Here is a 20825-nt window from a genome sequence, read left to right as displayed (position 1 = left end):
AAAGCATGAGTAAGCAGGGCTCTCTCACAGCAGCACACGGGATCGAAGGCAATCAATTGCCATAATGGCTGTAAATATTTACTCGGCTTAACTGTGAACGTGTGCGCCAGCCACGCACTTAACACAGGGGTCCATGCCCAACAGACCCCAGGCAGGCCAACCAGAGGGGTGCAGCTTCCGTCTCCTCCCCGTGTCCCCTGCGGCAGAGGCTCCCTAAGGGCCGGGGCTTTGGAGTCAGGTACAGCTGGGCTCTCCTGAACTGAGTCTGTGTCTTACTTGCTCCTTGCCGCGGGCCCAGGGAGGAAAGTTACACGTCGCTTTTCGTTTTACAGGTGAGGAAACCGAAGTTCAGAGAAGTGAAGTGACTTGCCCGAGGTCACACAGCTGCTAAGTAGCAAAGCTGGGACCACACGCCTACCCTTTCTAGAAACCTCTAGGCTATGCTGGGACCCCCCTCTCTGCCCTCTCCTCCTCCGCTGTGGCACTCCCACCACCAAGCGGTGACCCGGCCCCCAGCCAACAACCTTCCTGCCTGAGGACACATCTCAATACTGGCAAAGGCCACTCCTCTGCCAGGGCATGCCCTTCCCGGAAGCCCCTCCACCCTGAGAGCTTGGCTCTGAGGGCGCCTGCAGGGGCCAGGCTGTCCCAGGGATCAGGGGTCCTTCTGATGGTGGACTGAGGATGTTGCTTCCAGAACAGCGCCTGGTGTCTTGCCCCAACACACAGGCAGTCTCAAAGCCCACCTCGTTCACAGAGGACGTGCGGATGGGGAGTGTGCACGCTCACGACACGCATACGCGTGCAGCTTAAACAGCACGTTGAGCACAGACCCAACTCAACCACTTCCCGTGTGAGTTCAGTGCTTGGAAATGGCTCAGTCACCCATCGAGTACTCTGCTGCCCAACTCGAGGTGCTGGGACAGAGCCCTTAGCCTCTCTCGCTGGGCCCCTCATACTTGTCAAGCTGAGACACTGGAGCTCAGACAGCCGTGGGGAGTAGAGAAAAGAGCACCGACCTGGGAGTTCCCAGACCTTTGGACAGCTCACACTTCCTTTCCAGACCTCAGTTTCCCCATTTGTGCCTTGAGAACTCAGCGGGTCTAAGAGGAATGCCACAGGGGCTGGGGGAGGGGTGGGGTCTGCCATTATATTTTCCCAGGCCCAGGGAAGATTGGGGGGGGGGGCGGGATTTTGAGATCTCCAATGGCGGGGGACCGCAAGGATAAACCACACCTAGACCCTTGCCTCTACTCCCATCCCTCCGGAAGGAGCCAGGCTCCCGGAGCTCCAGGTTTACCCAGCACAGGCTGGCACCAGGTCCCCAAACACTGCCAGCTCAAGCCTAGCCCTAAAGCCCAACCATGGCAGGTGTGTTTGGGGGGGGGGAGGCTTAGCGAGGACCCTGAAAGGTAGGGGACGGCAGAAAGGAAGGTCACCCAGCAACCGTTCCCTCCCAGCCTGTGGCAGGCTTGGCACTTCATGGATGTGTGTTGAATGGATGGACCGACGCACAGATGGACAGCTTTTCCCTCTCTAAGCCTCAGGTGCTCCTGGAAGGTGGGGTTGACGGTGACGCCCACCTAGCAGGATCAGCCTGATCGCGGCGGAGGCCCAGACAGCATGCTCTGCCGCCTGCAGTTCCCTCCTCACCTCCCCCAGACCTGTGCTCTGGCCACAGCCCCTGTGCAGGAGCCTTGCAAACAAAGACAATGACCCCTGGCTCCAGGCACATACATTTCCTACGTGTCACCTCAGAGCCTTAGGAGTGGGATCTCTAAATGCAAGGGGGAAAATGGGAGCCTGGGGTGGCAGTCAACGGTGGGCGAATCGATCCCTAGAACTGAACTCGACGGGCAGCCTCCTGTGGTCCTGCTCTACACATGTGGGAAAGCTCGAGGCTTAGCAGTCGGGCCAGAATCCCCCAAGCAGAGAGCGGTCTGCCCAACACCGTTTGGTCCAGCACCTGGTATGTGCCGGCACTGTGGTGATATGACAGGCAAGTCCTCTGGGGAGGTGACGTGTGAACGGAGGCCCGAAAGGGGGGAAAGCCCACCCAAGCGGACGCTCTGGGCAGAGAGGACAGCATGTGCTAACATCCTGCCGAGGCAGAGCGGGGCCCTGAATGTATTTAAGGTTCGAGGGAAACCGCTGAAGGGTTTTGGCAGGAGGACGGCTTATTTGTTTTGCAAAGCTGCTTCTGGCCGCTTGCTGGCTGGAGCCTGTACTCTGGGGGCCACCTCTGGGGAGATACCTCAGCCGGGAGGCAGGAATGAGAGAAGGAAGCAGGGATGGGCGGTAATGAGGACTACCCTCTGGGTGCTCTCCGCCACGGTTACTGGCTGAGGAGGCGGGGGAGTCTGTGCTCCCAGCGAGTGCACACTCCAGCCCAGGGCCCCGGGCCCTCTCCATCTGCCTGACCTGCCCCCTACCCAGGCTCCTCGCTCCCCACTTGGGGCAGCCCCTCTGTTTAGGGGGCAGGGGATGATGGTGGCCTTGGCCGCATGAGCCTCCCACCTGGGTAGGGACCCTCCGCATACAATCACCCTACCCAGGCTCCGGGCTGCTCACAGCTTACAGGTTTCTGCCAACCCTTCCACTCACTGCTCTCTGTTTTCTTCTAGAAGACTTAGAGGCGGTACGAGGCTTTCTCCTGCTGGACTATGCAGGTCAATACTACTGAACAGTTGCTTCCTCGGTTGCTCCTTTCTTCCTTCTGCTCACTCCCTCACTCATTCACTCATTTTCTGCTCCGGGTTGCACTCTCTTCTGAGGCCTGTGCCATCTCTGCCACTCCCCACTCCGGTACCAGGATTCTGGTCACCGCTCAGGCTCAGTCTTCAGCTTGTCGTTCTAAAGAAGGGAGCCGCCAGAGTGGGAGGGCCCAGGCCTGTGGGGAGAACGTCCTCCCTAGGTCCCAGCCAGGACACCTGCCTTCCCCACCTTGCCCCTGGCCTCTGCCTACCATTCCCACCACTGGAGCCCCCTTTTCAGCGTCCAGCCCAGCCTCAGTCAGGCTTTTATAGACCCTCCCATATCTGCCCCCCAAATGTGGAAGGGGACATACAAGTATCATCTTTTATTTTGCAATGCAAGGGCATTAAAAAAAAATGGTGACTACTCTGTCTCTCGGGCATTATGCCAGGAAAAAAAAAAAATGAAGATGTAAACCATTGAAAGGGAATATAGTTAGTTTACTAAGTTGGTTCACCACTTTCCTCATTTCACGATGGGAACCCGTATCAGCCTACAGGCTGGTGGTCAAGCGCCTAGTCTGTCCATCTTGGGAAGCATTCGTGTTAGATTACTATAGGTAACCTGCCACCCCGCCGTCGGGCACAAGCCCAGGGTGTGGACATGGCCTCTGTCTGAGCCTCCCCTCATCCACATCTGAGCAGGATGATCAAAGAAGGCCTTCCTATGTAACACTTAGGATTCACCCTGCCCTCCTGAGACCTCTGGGGGTGACCCAAGAAGGAACCATTGTCACCTGAAGGCATACTGAGTCCCAGCAACAGGGACAGGTACATCGTGGGCAGCAGAGAGGAGGGAGGCCTGCTGGGGAGAGGGTCCCAGCCTGTCCTGGGCTTAGCTCAGGACATCAGAAGCCAGGATGTGTCCTGGAAATGAGGCGGAGGAACTCCAGATCCCTGTGTCCCTGTGCTCCAAAGATGTGGTGGTAGGAGGGAAGAGCTGGTGCCAGAAGGCAGAGCTGGTGGTTTGAGATTAAAATGGTCCGGGGGGTGCCTGAATGGCTCGGTCAGTTAAGTGCCTGACTCTTGATCTTAGTTCAGGTCTTGATCTCAGGGTTGTGAGTTCCAGCCCTGTATTGGGCTCCACGCTGGGTGTGGAGCCTACTTTGGAAAAAAAAAAAAAAAAAAAAAAAGGAAAAAAGATTCAAGTGGTCCATTGTGGCAGACGTGTTGGTTCCTGCTGCCCCCTGGTGGGCCTATGGGGAAATACCAGCCAAGAGAGACCCTTTGGCAGAGAGGCAAGGAGGGAAGGAAGGCAGGCAGGAAGGTTGGCCAGGCCAATGGGCACGAGCCTTTCCAGCCTGTGAACATCTGCCCAGGACCCCCAGTTGCTCAGCCACCAAGGTTCTGTTTTGCCTGAGCAGCCCCAGGCATAGCACGTTTTCTCCCATCCTAGAGCATTTGGAAGCTACTTCTGCTTTCCTCCCCACCACCCCAAATGGCCCCCAATCCCCCTTCACCCAAGAGGACGAGGACCTGGACCCCACAGCATCAGGGACACGACACACGCCACGCTGGGAAAGGGTTCTGCACAGGAAAGTGGCGATGGGGCCCAAGACGCCCCTGTATCTGGGCAGGTAGCTACCAAACAGCTTTCGGGGGGGCTCCCCTTGTTCACCTTTCTACTTAGTGCCCTTTCCACTGACCCTCCCTTTGCATCCCCGACCACCCTGTCCTGCCTATTCTGATCTGACCATTTGGAGGCAGGCAGTGGGGGAGGCCGGGGAGGCAGAGGCCAGGGCCTGAGCAGTCCATTATACCTGTCTGGAGAATCCTCCCCACTAAAGCATCAAGCTGCTCACTGTTGGCTTTTAATGAACTTGACTTCCTTAGCAAGGCTCTGGGGAGAGGTTTGGGAGTGAGTGGTGGAAGGGCACAGGGTCCCTCAGGACTTGGGGAGGGCATCTAGGCAGAAGCCAGGACAAGGCAGGAGGGGGCAGTGGCTCTAAAGGCAGGCCTTGGACCCCAAAATACACCCCAAGCGGAAGGATCCAGGCCCCCAAAATGCACTTCAAGCCCTCAGGTCTCTGTGTCTGGTTAAAAAGGGGGGGGAGGGACCACAGGATTTACAGTTGGTCCTTAACCTTGAAAATTGCCCTCTCCAGCACTCACTGCCCAGATAAGGAAACTGAGGCCCAGAAAAGGGGAAATTCTAGCTCTGAGTCACTGCCCTAGCCCTTTGCATTACAGACTCTGGCAGAACCCTCAAAACCACCCCCTATTCTACCTGTTTAGTGAATGAGGAGACAGGCTCATAGAGACCGAGTAACTTGCCCAAGGTCACACAACCAGTATAAAGCAAGCCAATACGGGAGTCCACACGGTTGCAAAATGAAGAAGGTAAAAGCCCATCTCATGAATGCAAAGACTCTCATGCGCATCTCACCACAACCTTCTTAATGACCTTGTGATTTGATTCTTATGACCATTTTACAGGTGAAGAAACCGAGAGGTTAGAAGCAATTTGCTTCATGCAGAACTATGTTAAAGTATTTAAACAAGGAGGCCATTAGACCGGGATGGCTCTGATGCCTTGGTAGCCCATGCAAGTAAACCAAACTATGCCAGAGTCAGTGCACTTGAATCTGAGAAAACAAAGCTTAAGAACAACCAATCGCAAACAGCCAACTAGGCTTGCCCTAATAAGGCAAGCGCTTAGGCTAGGGTCAATCAAATCATTTCCTCGCCTTGCTTCTGCATATTCTTAAAAAAAAAACAAAAAACAAAAAAACCCAGCCTTCCCCTGGCTCCCATGGGTGGTGTTCCCAACCCTCTTTGGTTTAGCACTACCCAATTCAAGCAGATGTATACGCAAATAAACTTGAAAAAGAAAATGTTAGTGTGCCTCAGTTTCCCTTTTAACAGTTCTGGCGGCAGAAGTGGAATCCGAAGCAGACCCTGATGGTCCCTGGGAGCAACAAGCAACTAGGCGTAGGCACCTGCCCTCCCCACCTTGTCCCTCTACCCCGACTCTTGGCACTCACTGCGTTCTTGCTGCACCTGAATGAAGGTCATGGGAAGTCCCTCGCAGATAACTGAGCTTCACGGCTTTTGCGTTATAAGCTCTCTAATTTTATTTAAGCATTTTTTTTAAAGTTTATTTATTTATTTTGAGACAGAGAGAGAGAGAGAGAGAGAGAGAGAATCTGCACTGTCAGTGCAGAGCCCAATGTGGGGCTCAAACTCATGAACCATATCATGACCTGAGCCGAAGTGGGACACTTAACGAGCCACCCAGGCGCCCCAAGCATTTATTTACTTTATCAGACTGGGTCCAACTTAAACATGATGAGCTCTCCAACTTAAACCAGACTGGGTCCAACTTAAACTGGACTGAGCCCAGGGGGAGGCCTCACATAAGTACAATTTTGTTTTAAGGAAAGGAGAGGAGAAATGGGTTCCTTCAAGTCCAAAAAGTCCTGGACTTCTCCATTTAGGACTCTGCCTAACTGTATGTATGAAAATCATGGGCTCAGAACCCATGTTTGTTTGGGTCTAAGAAGCCAAGCCATGGAGGAGTTTCAAAGGCAGGGAATACAAGGTAGCAAAATATGCCACCCTAAAACATGCCTCTGCGGCCTAGCAATTATCTTAAGCTGATAAAGTCATTTTAGGTAACAGAATTGCTTTGGATTGCTCGTTGACCGAGGAAGGAGGAATCTGTGCCATAGCACGTATCTCCTGCTGCGCCTGGATCAACACCTCTGGGATAGTAGACACTCAAATACAGGAAATGAACAAAAAGGCGTTTGGCTGAAATCGGTTGATGCCTCTTCAGATATATGCTTTGATTTACGTGATGCCAACCGGCTGGGTTCGTGGGTGCCCTGGTGAAGAAGCATACTTCAATCTCTTGGTAACTTCAATCTCTTGGTTTTATCATCCTCCTGACAGTTATCACCGTACTCCCCCTGGTGCACTGTGTTCTCTCAACGGTCTTAAATATATGTTCACGGCCATCAGAAGTACATCAGATGGTCTCACTATGCACGGAAAAACACACAAGATCAACAATGAGATGAACGGCCAAAACGATTCTTCCACAGCCTGACGTCATAATCTAGTGAGTTTCACAAGATCAGAACTTAACCCTGAGGATGACTGACCGCAGCAGTCATGTCAAATTGTCTGTCAATTTGTAGGAAAGGATGGCCAAAAGGGGAGAACTGTTAAAGAGATTTAACAAGGAGGCTGCTGGACGGAGGTCTGTGCAATCAAATCCAAACTTAAGCCAGAGTCCAGGAAATTAAGAACAACCAATCACAAACAGCCAACTAGGCCTTCCCCGATAAGGCAACCGCTTAAACCACGGCCGATCAAACATTTCCTTGCTTTACTTCGGCACCTTCTTTATAAAACCTCTCCCCTAGTTCCTGTCTGTGGAGCCCTCCTAACCATCTCCTGCTAGGCGCTGCCATGTCTGAATCGAAGTGTGCTCAAATAAACCCTTGAAATTTTCAATATGCGTCAGTTTACCTTTTATCCGCTATGAGTGCCAGAGATAGTATCCTGTTTAAAAACTGTGGAGGGGCGACTGGGTGGCTCAGTCAGTTGAACGACTGACTTCAGCTCAGGTCATGATCTCATGATTCGCGGGTTCAAGCCCCACGTTGGGCTCACGGCTGTCAGCACAGAGCTTGCTTCGGATCCTCTGTCCCCCTCTCTCTCTGCCCCTCCCTTGCTCATGCGTGTTCCCTCTCAAGAATAAATAAACATTTAAAAACATAAAAAAGTGCAGGCCGCCTGGGCGGCTCAGTCGGTTAAGCTTCCAACTTCAGTTCAGGTCATGATCTGACAGTTGGCGGGTTCGAGCCCCACATCGGGCTCTATGCTTGGAGCCTGGAGCCTTCTTCTGATTCTGTGTCTCCCTCTCTCTCTGCTGCTCCTCCGCTTGTGCTTTGTCTCATTCTCTGTCTCTCAAAAATAAATAAACTTTTAAAAAAGTAAAATAAATAAATAGTAAATAAATAAATAAATAAATAAATAAAAACTGTGGAGATAAAGCACAGAGAGCATTGCATGGCCTCTCAGGCCTGCGAGGGCATTATGCAACGTCTGCCCAGAGCATCTGACTCTCCAGGGGAGCAGAAGTCAGAGGTACAATTGATGAGGTCCCAGACATTTTACAAGCCTATAAATCTGATAAGATGCGATGATTTCCTCTTCTCTCTGGCAGAGGAAATAACCCTGCCGGTGGCTGTCTCACTGCCCTGGATCTTTCTTAGTTTCAGCCTGAGAGGTCATATCCCAGTGTTCCTTTTATTTCTACCCTCTCTAAAAATCCCTGTGTTTCTCTTTTGAATCAGCTTTGTCATTCTGGTTTCCTCATTAAGTACTTCAATAGAACCTTGATATACGTTCACTGTCTATTTGTGGAAGAATGATATTTTTAACACAGAGAGAATGATGCTTTGACAATACAAGCCAGCTGTACCCAGCTCTATCTGTAACCTCGAGTCTTTGCTGTCCCAGTCTGAAGCCCAAGCCCTCTTTCCTGGCTCCTGGCCGTCCCCCTGCCTCTGCCTCTGCCCCATGCCTTGTCCCTGGGAGCCCCGCCTGGGCACCTGCTGCAGCGCAGGACGAGTGGCTCAGAAGACAGGGCTCTCCCTCGTCTTCACGTGGACTCCACGTCTCATATGCAGCTGTTAAACTCGACTTTTCTTGTTGAGTTGGGGCAGAGGCGCCAACAGCCAAGACCAGCTAGACAGGTCACACTGAGGGATTAAGAAACCGGCTCTGTGACTCACCCTTTCTCCCCCCACCAGGGGGCAGAGAAGGAAAAGGTTGGTGAGGCAGAGAAAGGAACATCTTTGGAAAGGTGGCTGGCGTGCTGTTTTTCCTCCTCCCGCACCCGGGGGGCTTTAGTCCTCTGTCCAGTTGAGAGGCTTCTGAGAAACCCGTTTGGGTCTGGGCATGGGTCCCTGGGGCCATGTGGGTCTGAGCCACCCCTGGAGGAGGTCAGGTGATGGCTGTGGCTACGATGGCCAGAGGCAGCCAAGCGAGGAGGGGGAACCGGACACCCACCCGGTAATGGTCCCTGGAGGTAGGGCGTGTGTTTCTGCAAAGCACCCTTGGACCCTGTGGAAGAGAGCTGGGGAAATGCATCTTCAATGTCCCTCTTCCTCCTGCCTGGAGAGGGGAGTATCAACAGTTGGGAGATGAGGTCAGGGGGCATCCTGAGCAAAGGAAGGGAGCCGGCATTGGTCCGGCCCCCAGAACCAGGCGGGAAGCAAGGTGAAGAAGCAGTGGAGATGCCCAGGACCCCACCTACACTCGGCCTTCCTGCCCTACCTTTACACCTGAGACAAGTCAGCAGGGGGGGTGGGGGGGGAGATCCCAAAGCGAATGAGGAGCTGGAGCTCTGATATGGGCCAGAAAGGATTCCCTGAGTATTTGCTAACACCTAATTCCATCAGGTCTGCAATGCGGTCCGCAGTGCCACAGTGCAGACCGAAAGGGTCAGCGGTGACCGAGGAACCCCGCTTCCTCTGGCTCGCTCCTTACGTTGACATTGAGCATTTGTGTTTTAGCGGCATCGCAGCGTTCACACCCAGACTGCCCTTGGCCTCCTTGCACCCCCACTTACTGTGAATCCCAGAACCAGCACCCAGGGCTGGAAGGAGCCCAGAAGCAGGCCAGAAGGCTAAGCCTTTGTGGGTTTTGTTGTTGTTTTGCCAGATGAGGAACCGCAAGACTAGGGAGGCAGACTGCACCTTTGGGTGACACAGACGTGCAGCATCTCCCTCCTTTCAAGGCAGAGACACACAGAGGGAGTGAGAAACGGCCCCCATGAGCCTGCGAGTGAATCAGCCTTGAAAAAGGTGCATGAAGCTACCAGGCAATAAAGACTCCCATCGACCGAAACCCAATAAGCAAGGGGCCTTGCTGACTCTCCTGCTGTCCTGTGTAGCAGACACTCGGACACCTGTCCCCCCGGGGACAGGTGAGGAGCCAAGGCTGAGTGTGGTTGGGAGAGGTACTCCTGGTAACTCTAGGCGCATCCCTCTGCCACCAAGCCTGGCCCCCAGGTGCCTCTCCTCCCAGAGAAGTGGCCCGCCATCTGCCAAGTCCCCTCCTCCTCCACAGTGGCTGCCTGGGGCGGGGAAGGTGAGCGGCTGGCAGACAAGGCTAAGAGGCATCATGAGCCCAGAGTTTCCACTTCTTTGGAAAAGCTAGCTTACGACCCAGGGCTCCCATTTCCTGCAGCAACACTGGCCTGAGTCCCACCACCGAAAGGCCCCTGAGGTCGCCACCCCTGCTTTAGACTCAGCCCTCCATCCCATCCCCTGCTGCAAACCTTCACTACATCAGAGTCCTGTCTTCTTACTCTTACAGATCTGTTATTGCTTTTGAGTATTTAAAACCATTATTGGGGCGCCTGGGTGGCTCAGTCGGTTGAGCGTCTGACTTCGGCTCAGGTCATGATCTCCTGGTTCACGAGTTCGAGCCCCGCATCGGGCTCTGTGCTGACAGCTGGGAGCCTGGAGCCTGCTTCGGATTCTGTGTCTCCCCCCTCTCTGCCCCTCCTCTGCTCACACTCTTGCTCTCAAAGATAAATAGACATTTTAAAAAATTCTTTTTAAACCATTATTATTCGACCGACTTTGAAATGATTGACGTGATTGATTATATGTGCAATTTTGTGTTTTTATTCTTCTTAAAATATTATCCTTGGACAAGGATTTAGCGTACAGACTTTGTACCAGGTGCTCAGGACAAGTTCCCCTGCCCTCAGAGAGGGGACAAGAGTCAGGCTTTTCAGCCCAGTCCCGCCCAGTGTTGACACATTGTCCCTCAGTGTCTATGAGCATCTTTGGGCAGCAGCAGTATTTTTGATCTTTGGCTAAGCTAAAAAAGCCAACATGTCACGTGTCTACAGTGCTACATGTACATGTCTTAGGGATTTAATTTGATATCTCTTCAGAGAATCATGTGATTTCTTTAGCCTAATTCCCTTCATAGCCCTCCAATCACAGGATGAGACAAAAGGGTCCAGAAGCCCCGAGCTGTCGAAGGTCTCTCCTTTCAGCGTCTGGAGCTCCTGACACCACCTTCCCCGGCGCATCTCGCCAAGAAACGCCAGGTCCCCGCGCACGGAGCCCCTAGCCTTGTGCCAGCCTCCTGGTCCCCAGGGCTGATCCTGGGGGTCCCGCTTAGCCCTTGAGCGCCCACTGTGGGGAGGGGCCGAGCAGAAGTGGCGCCTGGCCCGTGGTGCTGTCACTCCCACGTGGGCTCCTCCCCAGGCCTGAGCCTGACAGCCCCCCTGTATCCCTACCAGAAATTCCAGGTTGGTTGGTATTTATAGATTTTGAAAGGTGGCTGTCACTGAGCAAGCCCTTTCTTTAATCCTCACTGCAGATGTCACATGTCTTTGATGGAGGAAGGGGTTCTCGGGTGGGGAAAGGGAGGAAGAGAGAGGCCGGGGCAATGGGGTCAGGGTATACAAGGCGGGTGGGCGGGCGCCAGAGCTTCCTGCTCCCTCCCAGCCTGGGCTGGGCCGAGTCCGTGCACCTTGGAAAGGAAGCGCCCTCCCACCTCCTTTCCCTCCCCAGGCCCTGGCTTGGCAGTGGCTGGCTGGAGGTCAGATGGCAGGGTTCCAAGCCAGGGGGTCCCTTCTAGTTCTGCCCTCAGGGCCACTGCCCCCTCTGATGGCCCCTGCCTCACTCAATGCAGGAGCAGTAGTCCTGAGTCCCAAACCTGCTTCTTACCGCTCCCTTCACCGGTCCTGCCAAAGCAGCCCTCACCTCGAGCCAGGTTCCCAGAGATGAAGCGGAAGAAGAAGCTGATGATGTCTCCCAGGTGCTTCTTGCAGCCGTGGTGGCACTCCTGCAGCCTCAGAGCAGCCCCCCGGGCTGGTCCGGGGGTCTCACCGTGCCCCGCCACCCCTGGGCCTGGCCCCATCCTGGGGGTCCCAGCTCCCGCCCTCGGCTCTGCCTGACCAGCCACAGTGCAAGCTACCCCCAGCCTGCTCTGTTCTTCCTGCCTGCTTCCCCCGACACTCAGAGCCTTCCTGCTAGAATTCTCTCCCTCTCCCCGCTCTAGTCTGTCTCTCCAGGTTGAGAGCAACCTGACCCTCAGGGTCTTGGCATCTCTGGCCTAAACTTCCCTTCTCTGTCCTCTGTCCTCCGTCCTCTGTCTCTGCCTCCTGCTCTCTTAGCCTTTCCCAAGACCTCCTGGCCACTCAGCCTCAGCCCAGAGCCCCCAGGGGCTGGCCAGCACCTGCCAGCCCCACTGCCAGGGTGGGCTTCCTGGAGCAGCCCCTAATCCTACCCCCAGGCCAGGCCCTTCACCTTGTGCCTGGCTCTGGCTCCTCTCGACCCCGCAACTCACTCTTCCTGGAGGCAGAAGGGCTCCTGCAGCTTCCTGGGCTGAGAAGGAGGTGAGAGTGGGGGTGGGCATTGCCCCTGAGCTCCCAGCACCAGTGGAGGAGGTGCCATTGGTGTGATATTTGGCATAGGGTGTGATCTCACTGCAAAGGGGCCTCACCCATATCCCAAGGCTTCTCTGCAGCCAGAAAGGGAGTAGCCTGCTCCCATCCAAGCTTCTGCCTGGTGGGGGGCAAGAGGGAGGCATAGGGGCCCTGGGCAGAGCTGGGGGATGGGTAGAGCCCTGGCCTTTGGCTATTTCTTGACCTGTGATCTCTGCTCACCGACGACGCCAAACCACAGCCCCGTCGGTGTCTCTATAGAGTAGAGAATGGGGAGATGAAAAGGGGTCTCTCTGATGAGGAAAGTAGAGGACGACAAGTATGACTAGAGCGGAAACTGCTGACCATCCCCCCGCCCTCAGATTCCTCGGGCACCTGCTATGCGCCAGGCACTTTTCTAAGGTCCCTCCGGCCGCCAGCGTATTCAGTCGTCAAAACAACCTTACAAGGTACGTGTGGCCGAGAGCGGCACACGAGTGTTCGTTCTTCTTCGCTTCTCCGCCTACAGAATTCAGATTCTGTTGGAGGCGGTAATGTGCCCACCTTAAAAAAAACTACCACTCCCCCACCTCCCTTGCAGTCAAGGTGGCTCAGTTGTGGCCAGTGAAATACAGGCATGCATCTTCCAGAGATTTCTACGAGAGTGTTGCTTTCCTGATGTAGGCACTACCGTTTCCTCCTTCCACCCAATTTCTCCTTCCTCTTGCCTAGAACGAAGGCCGTGATAGCTGGAGCCAAAGCAACTACCTTGTGGCTGTGAGGGAAAGGGCAAAAACAAAAACAAACAAACAAACAAACAACCCCCACAAAACACAAAGAGCCCCAGAGACCTTGATTCTGACATCCCCAAGCTGCGAAACTGAGTGCCAGCCACTGCTTGGCCCAGATTTCTCAGATCTCCGTCTACATTAAGCCACTGTTATTTGGGGTTTCTGTTATATGCAGGGACAGCCAAGTCAAAACATTCCCTCCAAAGTGAAAGACGAACTTGCACCTTGCCCTCCCAGCGGGTGAAAGGCGGTGCAGTGTTGGATGGGCCTTCCTGGGTACCGCAGGTCAGCGTGCCGCGGCAGACCGTGTGCTTGGCTGACAGTAAGCAATGGCTGTGCAGCGGCTCAGGCTGCCTGATGACCCTGCGCGCTCACTGGCACACGCTGGGTTTAAGGCAAGGTGGCGCGCTCCGCAAGGCCAAGCGCAGGCCCCCGTAGGAGCGTTCCTTGCTCTCCCCGGGCTTTCGAGCAAAGCCCTGTTTTCTTTGGCAAAGATCTTTTGACATGCAGCTGGCGGCTCGCTACTGGGCCCGCATGGACACAGAGGACATGCCGGAGGGACACCAGGTGGCCGTGGACCTCCGTGCCCATCAGGGGCTGAGAATCGACCTCTCCCCCAGCTCGGAAGGCCTGTGTGCGTGCAGCGTTCCATCACCACGTGCAGGTGCTATGTCGCTATGCCTGAGCGCAGGGTCGGAGGGTCTGGAAGGCCCAGGCAAGTGTGTACGAAGTGACTCGGGCCCCCCTGGGGCCTGCTGCTCGGCCAGCTTCCCCTCAATCCACACCAGTGGCCCCGCGAGGCGTCCCTAAGGCCATCTGAAGAGGAAGAACGTTCACACGTAATTTCTAGACGGAGCTGTGAGAAATGCTGGCCGCAACTCGCAACTCGCAACTCGAGGCTGACCTGGTGGCCCACTCAGCAGGGAAGGGTGACGGGGAAGGGGAATCTTTGTGGTGGGCAGACTGTTGAATACGACTGCTTGCCCACACTGCCTGGAAGAAGAGATGGCCTGAGCATCATCGCTCACGGGCGGTTGCTAACCATTTGTTCCGGGATCAGGGAGGAGAAGGAAAGGAGATGCCAGGAGGGGTGACTGTTCTCCAAAGGGCGCCCAGACCCGAGAAGGAGCTCAGTAGTCAGGTGGACAAGATGGCCTGTCGGCCCGTATTCCTTGCTGCCTGGCACTGCTCGCCAGCAAAGTGCCGTGTGGACTAAGATTACTTACGGGTTCAATACAAGAACTTCTCACCAGGCTGATGTGGCTACAGCCGTCGCCAAGCACCCAGCCTGCCAGCAGGGTGACAAGCCAGCCACCAGCCAGCAGGTCGGCTACATCGCGTCCCCCGCATCCTGGCAGGGACAAACCACTTATCCTCTCTGGAGCGGACACTCATTCTGCGCATGGACCTTCCCTCCTGCCCACCCTGCTTCTGCCAACACCATCACCCCTCACAGTGTCCCACACACCATCGTCACTGACCAAGGGACTCATCTGACAACAAAGAAGTGTGGCCAAAGGCCAGCGTTTGCATGACCCGCTGACCTTATCCGGTTGCCCAGGCCCCGGAGCCGCTGGCCTCACCGAACAGTGGAAGAGGCCACGGCAGACCCGGTCCCGGCACCTGCCACGCGGTTATGCAGATGCTGTCCCGTCAGATGCTGGACGTGCTACTGAATATGCTGCTTCTCCGGCAGAACGAGGGATCCAGAAGCCAAGGGAAATGGTACCAGTGGGTCCTCACGCCCCCTCGCTGCGTTTTTGTTTCTCATCGCCAATACTCTGGGCTCTGGGTCAGAGGTGTTGGATCCCAAATCAAGAATGCTTCCTTAAGGGGCGCCTGGGTGGCGCAGTCAGTTAAGCGTCCGACTTCAGCCAGGTCACGATCTCGCGGTCCGTGAGTTCGAGCCCCGCGTCAGGCTCTGGGCTGATGGCTCGGAGCCTGGAGCCTGTTTCCGATTCTGTGTCTCCCTCTCTCTCTGCCCCTCCCCCGTTCATGCTCTGTCTCTCTCTGTCCCAAAAATAAATAAAAAACATTGAAAAAAAAAATTTAAGAAGAAGAATGCTTCCTTAAAGGGAAACACCAGTGGACCTGCTGGACCGGAGGCTGAGGCTGCCACCTATCTGGAGCTCCCCACGCCACTTAGACCATCTGACATGGTGGGTGTTGGGTGGGCAAATGATCCTGATCATCCAGGGGAGAAGGTTCTACAGCTGCACGAGGTGGGGGAGGGGAGCGCTAGATCTGAAATCGAGTGAATTCTCCAGGGACTTGATTAATACTGCCAAACACAGGGATAAAAGTTAGTGGGGTGTTATAGGCAGGAAGGCCAAGAGCTCAGGTCGCCTACAGGGATGAGAGTTTGGATCAGTCCACCAAGGACTCTTAACTGAGGCCTCTGTGGTGGTTTACAGACTGTTACAAATTTCCTACAACAACTCCGTGCAGAGGCAGTCTGTTTCCCTTTCCCTCAAATCTGGGCTGAGCTGGGGACTTGTTTTGACCAATAACATTCAGTGGAAATGATGCTATGTGAGTTCTGGAGCCTAGGCCTCAAGAACCTTTCTGTCTTTTCATATTGGAACAGCCCCTCTCGGAAGCCAGCCCCCTTGTACACTGAGTCCGCCGTGCGGTGAGGAAGCCTCAGCAGCCCTGGAGAGGCGGACGGGCACTGAGGTACCACACGTGAGTGGAACCTTCTTGGCCCAGCCCAACCACCAGCTAAACACAGGCAAGTGAATCGTCACAATCAATGCCATGTGGAGTAGAAGCGCCATCCAGCGGAAGCCCGCCTTCATGCCTCACCCACAGAAATGAGAGAAAACAAAATGGCGGGATTTGGGGCTACTTTGTTGGGTGACAAAAGGGTAACTGAAACACCCCTCTCTCAACTTGGGGTTGGGACTCAACACACTCTCTCCAGAGAAATCCTCTTCGCCAATCATCTCCCCCGCAGACTCCAACCACTCAACTTTCCATACCTTTGATGAGGGTGAAGGCTTCAAGAGCCACGTGGCCAGTTTCCAGATAATTCCTGGCATCTCAGTTGGAAACACAATGTTGTGCACATCTTGGTGCTTCAAACGCATTAAAATTCTGTCAGCATATATTTAGATATCCTTATAGATTACAGACAAATTAATTTACTTTTTTGTCCTCAGGTCTGTCTACCACCGCTCCATTTATCGGGGTACCAGTGATGATGGCAGCTTTATGACTTTACATGGGCTTGACAGAGGCAGAAGTGAGTACCCAGAGATGGACGCAATGGCTGAGTTGGGTCTCCACTTTGGAGGAGGGGGCAGGAGTGTGTCCGTTTGCATGAGGAACGGTTACACGTATCACACAGACGCATGTGGCTGCCTCTCCAGTGTCCCTACCGGAACGACAAGGGACGTGGGGGCATTCCCCGGAGTGGCAGGCAGGGCCCTGGCCTCGCCACATCCAGGTCTCCTCCTCTGGTCTTCTAGAGTTTCTGTGAACTTCCCACCGGTCTAGAGTAAATGCCTCTCTGGACAAAACGGGCCAGCCTGGACTCGGTGGTCTGTGGCCAAGACCCCAGGTTATTCTGTGGGTGGTATTATTGTGACAGCTTTACAGTTGAAGAATCCCAGTCCTACTGCCCTCATGGGGAGCCACACTTGAGGAACGGGTCTATCCAGTTGGTAGCCTAGCCCAGCTCCTGGAGGGTTGTTCTGGTATCCCGACAGGAAGGATGTTTAGATGCTGTGGAGACATGCAGAGCAGGTCAGAGTCCCAGAGTCCTCTGGTCCCTGAGGACGAGCCCCCCAGTATTGGTGAGGGGCACACTTTTCAGCTGGGGATGGGGGCTCCTCCATGCTGCCTGCCCTGTGCTCCCCGACTCCCGGGCCCATCTCAGAGGCCACCACTGCAGGCTCCCTCCCAACTCCACACGGGGGCCTCCACAAACCAGGAGGGATGGACGGCCCAGCACAATGGCAGCTGGTCTAACCCTTGCCCTCTTGACTCCTGGCCCCTGAGTGCCATCCCCTCCTTGACACGGTGGCCTAAGCCTCGGGCACATCCCTATGTTTTACTGGGCCTTGGCTTCTCCCCCCAAGCTGCCCCAGAAATGTGTCTCTGACCTGCTTCTTCTGAGTGGAAAAACCCCTGACAACAAGGGTGCAGTGTCTCGGCCTTGTGGCCGCTTTCCACGGGCACCCGCTGCCCAGGACACCGCGGCTGGGCCCTGCTGAGCTCAGGGGCCGGGCAACACTGAGCGACACCTATTGTTCTCTGCCCCCAGAGCCCTTGAAGTCTCCTGAAGGAGCAGAAACGTCTCACTTCTGCACGGTTTAGCATTTCACATGCACACGAAACCCTCAGTGTGACCGACCCAGTAGTGGCATCCTGGAGGGACACACAGAGGGCTAAGGACACACATTTGGACTAAGGAGCTCGGGGCGGGGAGCTACGCCTAGTGGAGACAAGGGGTGCACCGGGGTCTCGGCCTCTCAGTCTGTGGGGGTGGCCGCTGCCTCCAGAGATCCCTGACGGTCCCCGAGAGAGAAAAGATACGGATGACACACATCAGGGTGGGCATCCTGCCTGGAGCACAGGGAAGAAGCTCCAGAACCTTCGCTCAGCCCCTAATATCCTGTGACCTGCGGAGTCACGTGACCTCCCTGAGTTTCAACCGACTTTCGTAAAAAACGAGGAGTCCGCAGCGCCTTCCTCACACAAGGAAACAGGATCTTGTTTTTGCATGTTTCACATACCCTCGGAGCGCCTGGCGTGGTGTCTGATAAACAGGTTCACGCAGGGGAAGGCACCAGGCTGGGCCTGAGCCATGGGTGGGGCCCCGGCCCAGCTCCACTCCCCTCCACCCCCCCCCCCACTCCTCTGCCTCCCCATCCTGCCCCCCTGCTCACGGCTATGACAAGTCTTTAGCAAACACATCCTGACAGCTCAGCACAGCAATTAACCTGAAAGACCCTGGCCTCCAGGAACCCCGCCCTGAGCTAAAGGTGGGACCTGTGGGTGCGGCCCTCTCAGCCCCTCTCCTTGTGACCTTGAACACACCAAGCCCGCCTCCAAGCTTGCTTCTCTCCATGCCTACCCACACTCATGGGTGCAAAAAGCCTCAGCCGGGAGGTGGCACATCACACTCCTGCCTGATGCTTCGTGCCTCCAAATTGCAAGTTGGAGATGGGGCCCAGCAGGCGTGAAGCCCCAGGGTGAGGTGGGGGAGCTGGATGGAGAGGATCAGGGAGGGAGAGACACCGAGGTGTTGGTCTTGTGCTATGCCAAGAAAAGCCTGGAGGGGGCGCCTGGCTGGCTCAGTTGGTAGAACATGCGACTCTTGAACTGGGGTGGGGATCAGGGGTCGTGAGTTTCAGCCCCGCCTTGGGTGTGGAGCCTACTTAAAAAAAAAAAAAAAAAAGAGAAGCCTGGGGTGTAAGGCCAGTAGGGCCTTTGAACCTCAAGCAACACAAGCCGTGTCAGTGGGAGCAGACCGACCCCGCGGGTGCACACAGCTGGCCACACCGCAGCGCCCCGGCTCACCTCTGCCCTTGGTTTCCATCCCGACAGAAAATGGAGTTGTTTTTGCCCTGCTGCAGAACAGACAGCACTACAACGATGCGAGCTTCCCAGGTGAGCTGTTTGCATGAACTTTCGGCGACTTCACGTTTCTGCCACGTGCAAAAACCTATCCTCCCATCGTGGCCCCGAGAAGTTGGGGAGCACACGTGGACCCCACCTCTGTATTCACGTGCACTCGTGCTTCTGTGAAAGGCCTGAGCGCGGAAGGGGGCGGGGGGGGGGGGGAGGGCCGGAGGCAGATGGCAGCAAGCAGCACAGATGGGCAGGGGCTCTGGGGGCAGCGGAAGGGAGGGGCTGGGCCCGTGCCGGGAGCACCCTGAGTGGGGTTGCGGGTAACGGGCAGGGGCCTGGTAAGTGGCAGCCCCTTCCCCTCACACACTCCGTGGAGGTGACCGCCAGCCGCTTTGCCTGCTACAGACCTGGGCCTCCCCTCCCCTCTCCTCCCATCAAGCCTGGGAGCCTGAGGCCATGATCGACGCCCATTCTCCGGGTCAGAGGGACTGAGGCTCCCCGGAAATCACGCAGAGAGGGCTGTCGGGGCCCAAGTCTGCCCTTTTCCTTAAAGGCAAAGCGGCAGACTCTGCTGCACGCCTCGTGCCTGTGATCACACGCGTGTGGGTGTGCACGCGTGGCTGCGAGGGGTGTGTGTGTGCGCCCACATGTGCATGGGGGGGGGGCCCGCAGGCTTGTGTGTGGCGGCGGCACAGGTGTGTTGGTCGGTGTGCACCGTGTGGTGGGTGCGCCCGTCCGTGTGAGGGCACGAGGGGCTGCGTGAGGCCACCTCCGCATCTCTTGCTCTGTCACGCTCAGCAAACATCAAATATCACCACGGGCAAGCGCCAGGCAGCCATTTGCTGCGTTCCCTCAGGACCACCCGCGGTGCGGCACCCCCCACCCCCCCACCCCCCCGTGAAGAGCCGGCCCCAGCCCCTGGGGTGCACTGGGCAGGACCAAAGAGGGGCTGGGGCGGGGCCTCCTCCTCACTGGGCCTCCTCACTCATTGCAGCCCATCCTTTTCACAGAGGACTTAGGAAGGACGCGTGAGCAGCCCAAGGTTACCCGCTGAGGGTGGGCAGGGCGAGCTGGGCCTGTCAGACTCCGACGCCTGGCTCTACCTTCCCAGTGACCTCGGTGGAGTACCCCTGCGCGGTCCTGATCCTCTGTCGCCCCCTCCACGGGTCCTGCTTTGAGCTCAGTGCCTTGCTTGGATTGACGGGGAAAAGCACGAATGAACGGAAAGCGCCATCTCCCAATCTAGGCAGAGGTTGGGGTCCCAGGGTGGTCTGAGTCCTCAGATAGAAGAGAGCGCACAACAGATGCCCCACCCCCACCCCCGCCCTCCTCCCAGCCCGCCCCAGCCCCTACCTGAGCCCTGTGGGGCCGCACTGGACAGGATCCACTTGACCAGGCAGCACCGCATCAGGGCCTGGCGGGTGAGCCGGGGCCTCTGCCACTTGACGCCCTCCTTCTTGCTTAGCGGTGTGCGCCCGGGATCCCCCAGGAGGCTGCCATCTGACACCTTCATCACTTCCTGCAGCAGGAACAGGCAGAGCAGCCCTGAGCCCTTGCTCACTGAGAGGACCTCTGGGCCAGCCCCAGCCTCCCGGGCAAGGTCGACCTTAACTCCGCCAGCGTCTTGACCTCCAGGCGTGCATGCCCAGAGGTCCCAGCTCAGCTGGAGAGTTCCCAGGGCACTGCTGACCCTGGTACTGGTCGTCCCCTGCCCCCCTCTCTCCAGGAGCTCTCAGCCGCTGCAAGCCAGAGGCAGCTTCAGGCACAAACAGTGTCCACGAGAAAAGCAGCCCGGGTGCTCCAGGATGACGGCATGACGTCCAAGGCCGCTCTAGGGCTCTGGGCGCTGTGTGCCTCCTACGCACAGTCCCCTTTGGCCACACCGATCTACTCGGGGAAGACACCACTCTTCCCCATGTCGGCACAGTCCAGTGAGCCCCACCCCCACCTCAAGAGCCAGCTACCAAGTCACCTCTCCCAGGCAGCCCCCCAGCTTCAAAACCTCGGGGATCTGGCCCGTCCTTGTGTTCTAGTTCCCTAACAACACGGCTGTGCCGTGACGACCCGCTGAAGGAACTCCCGGACGAGGGCAGGGCTGGGGGTTTCCCTACTCTGCACCCTGGCCTGGCATATAGTGGGGCCCCCAGAAGGAGGGAGGTGAGGGTCCACACTCGCTCATCAAGCCCCCCATCCTGGCACAGGCCTGGTTGCCAGAGACCATCGTCCAAAAGCCCTCACTGGACTAGAGCCCGGACACGGGAGTGGATCCACGCAAGGTCACACGGCCAAGTCAGGTTT

At 56.2% G+C, this 20825-nt stretch overlaps 1 protein-coding gene across 1 annotated transcript in view; it reads right to left on the bottom strand.

Moving 5' to 3' along the window:
- Positions 1 to 20825, bottom strand: part of KCNIP3 (potassium voltage-gated channel interacting protein 3) — an 84965-nt gene that overhangs the window by 52361 nt on the left and 11779 nt on the right. Inside the window, exon 2 of the mRNA XM_043604041.1 lies at positions 19881 to 20046. Within this exon, the coding sequence (XP_043459976.1) occupies positions 19881 to 20046 (166 nt within the window). The remainder of the gene's footprint in view (positions 1 to 19880; positions 20047 to 20825) is intronic.

Source organism: Prionailurus bengalensis, chromosome A3, assembly GCF_016509475.1.
Source record: "Prionailurus bengalensis isolate Pbe53 chromosome A3, Fcat_Pben_1.1_paternal_pri, whole genome shotgun sequence".
Lineage (NCBI taxonomy): Eukaryota > Metazoa > Chordata > Mammalia > Carnivora > Felidae > Prionailurus > Prionailurus bengalensis.
The sequence above is the reverse complement of the archived record's forward strand: the minus strand, read 5'-3'. Positions and strand labels throughout refer to the sequence as shown.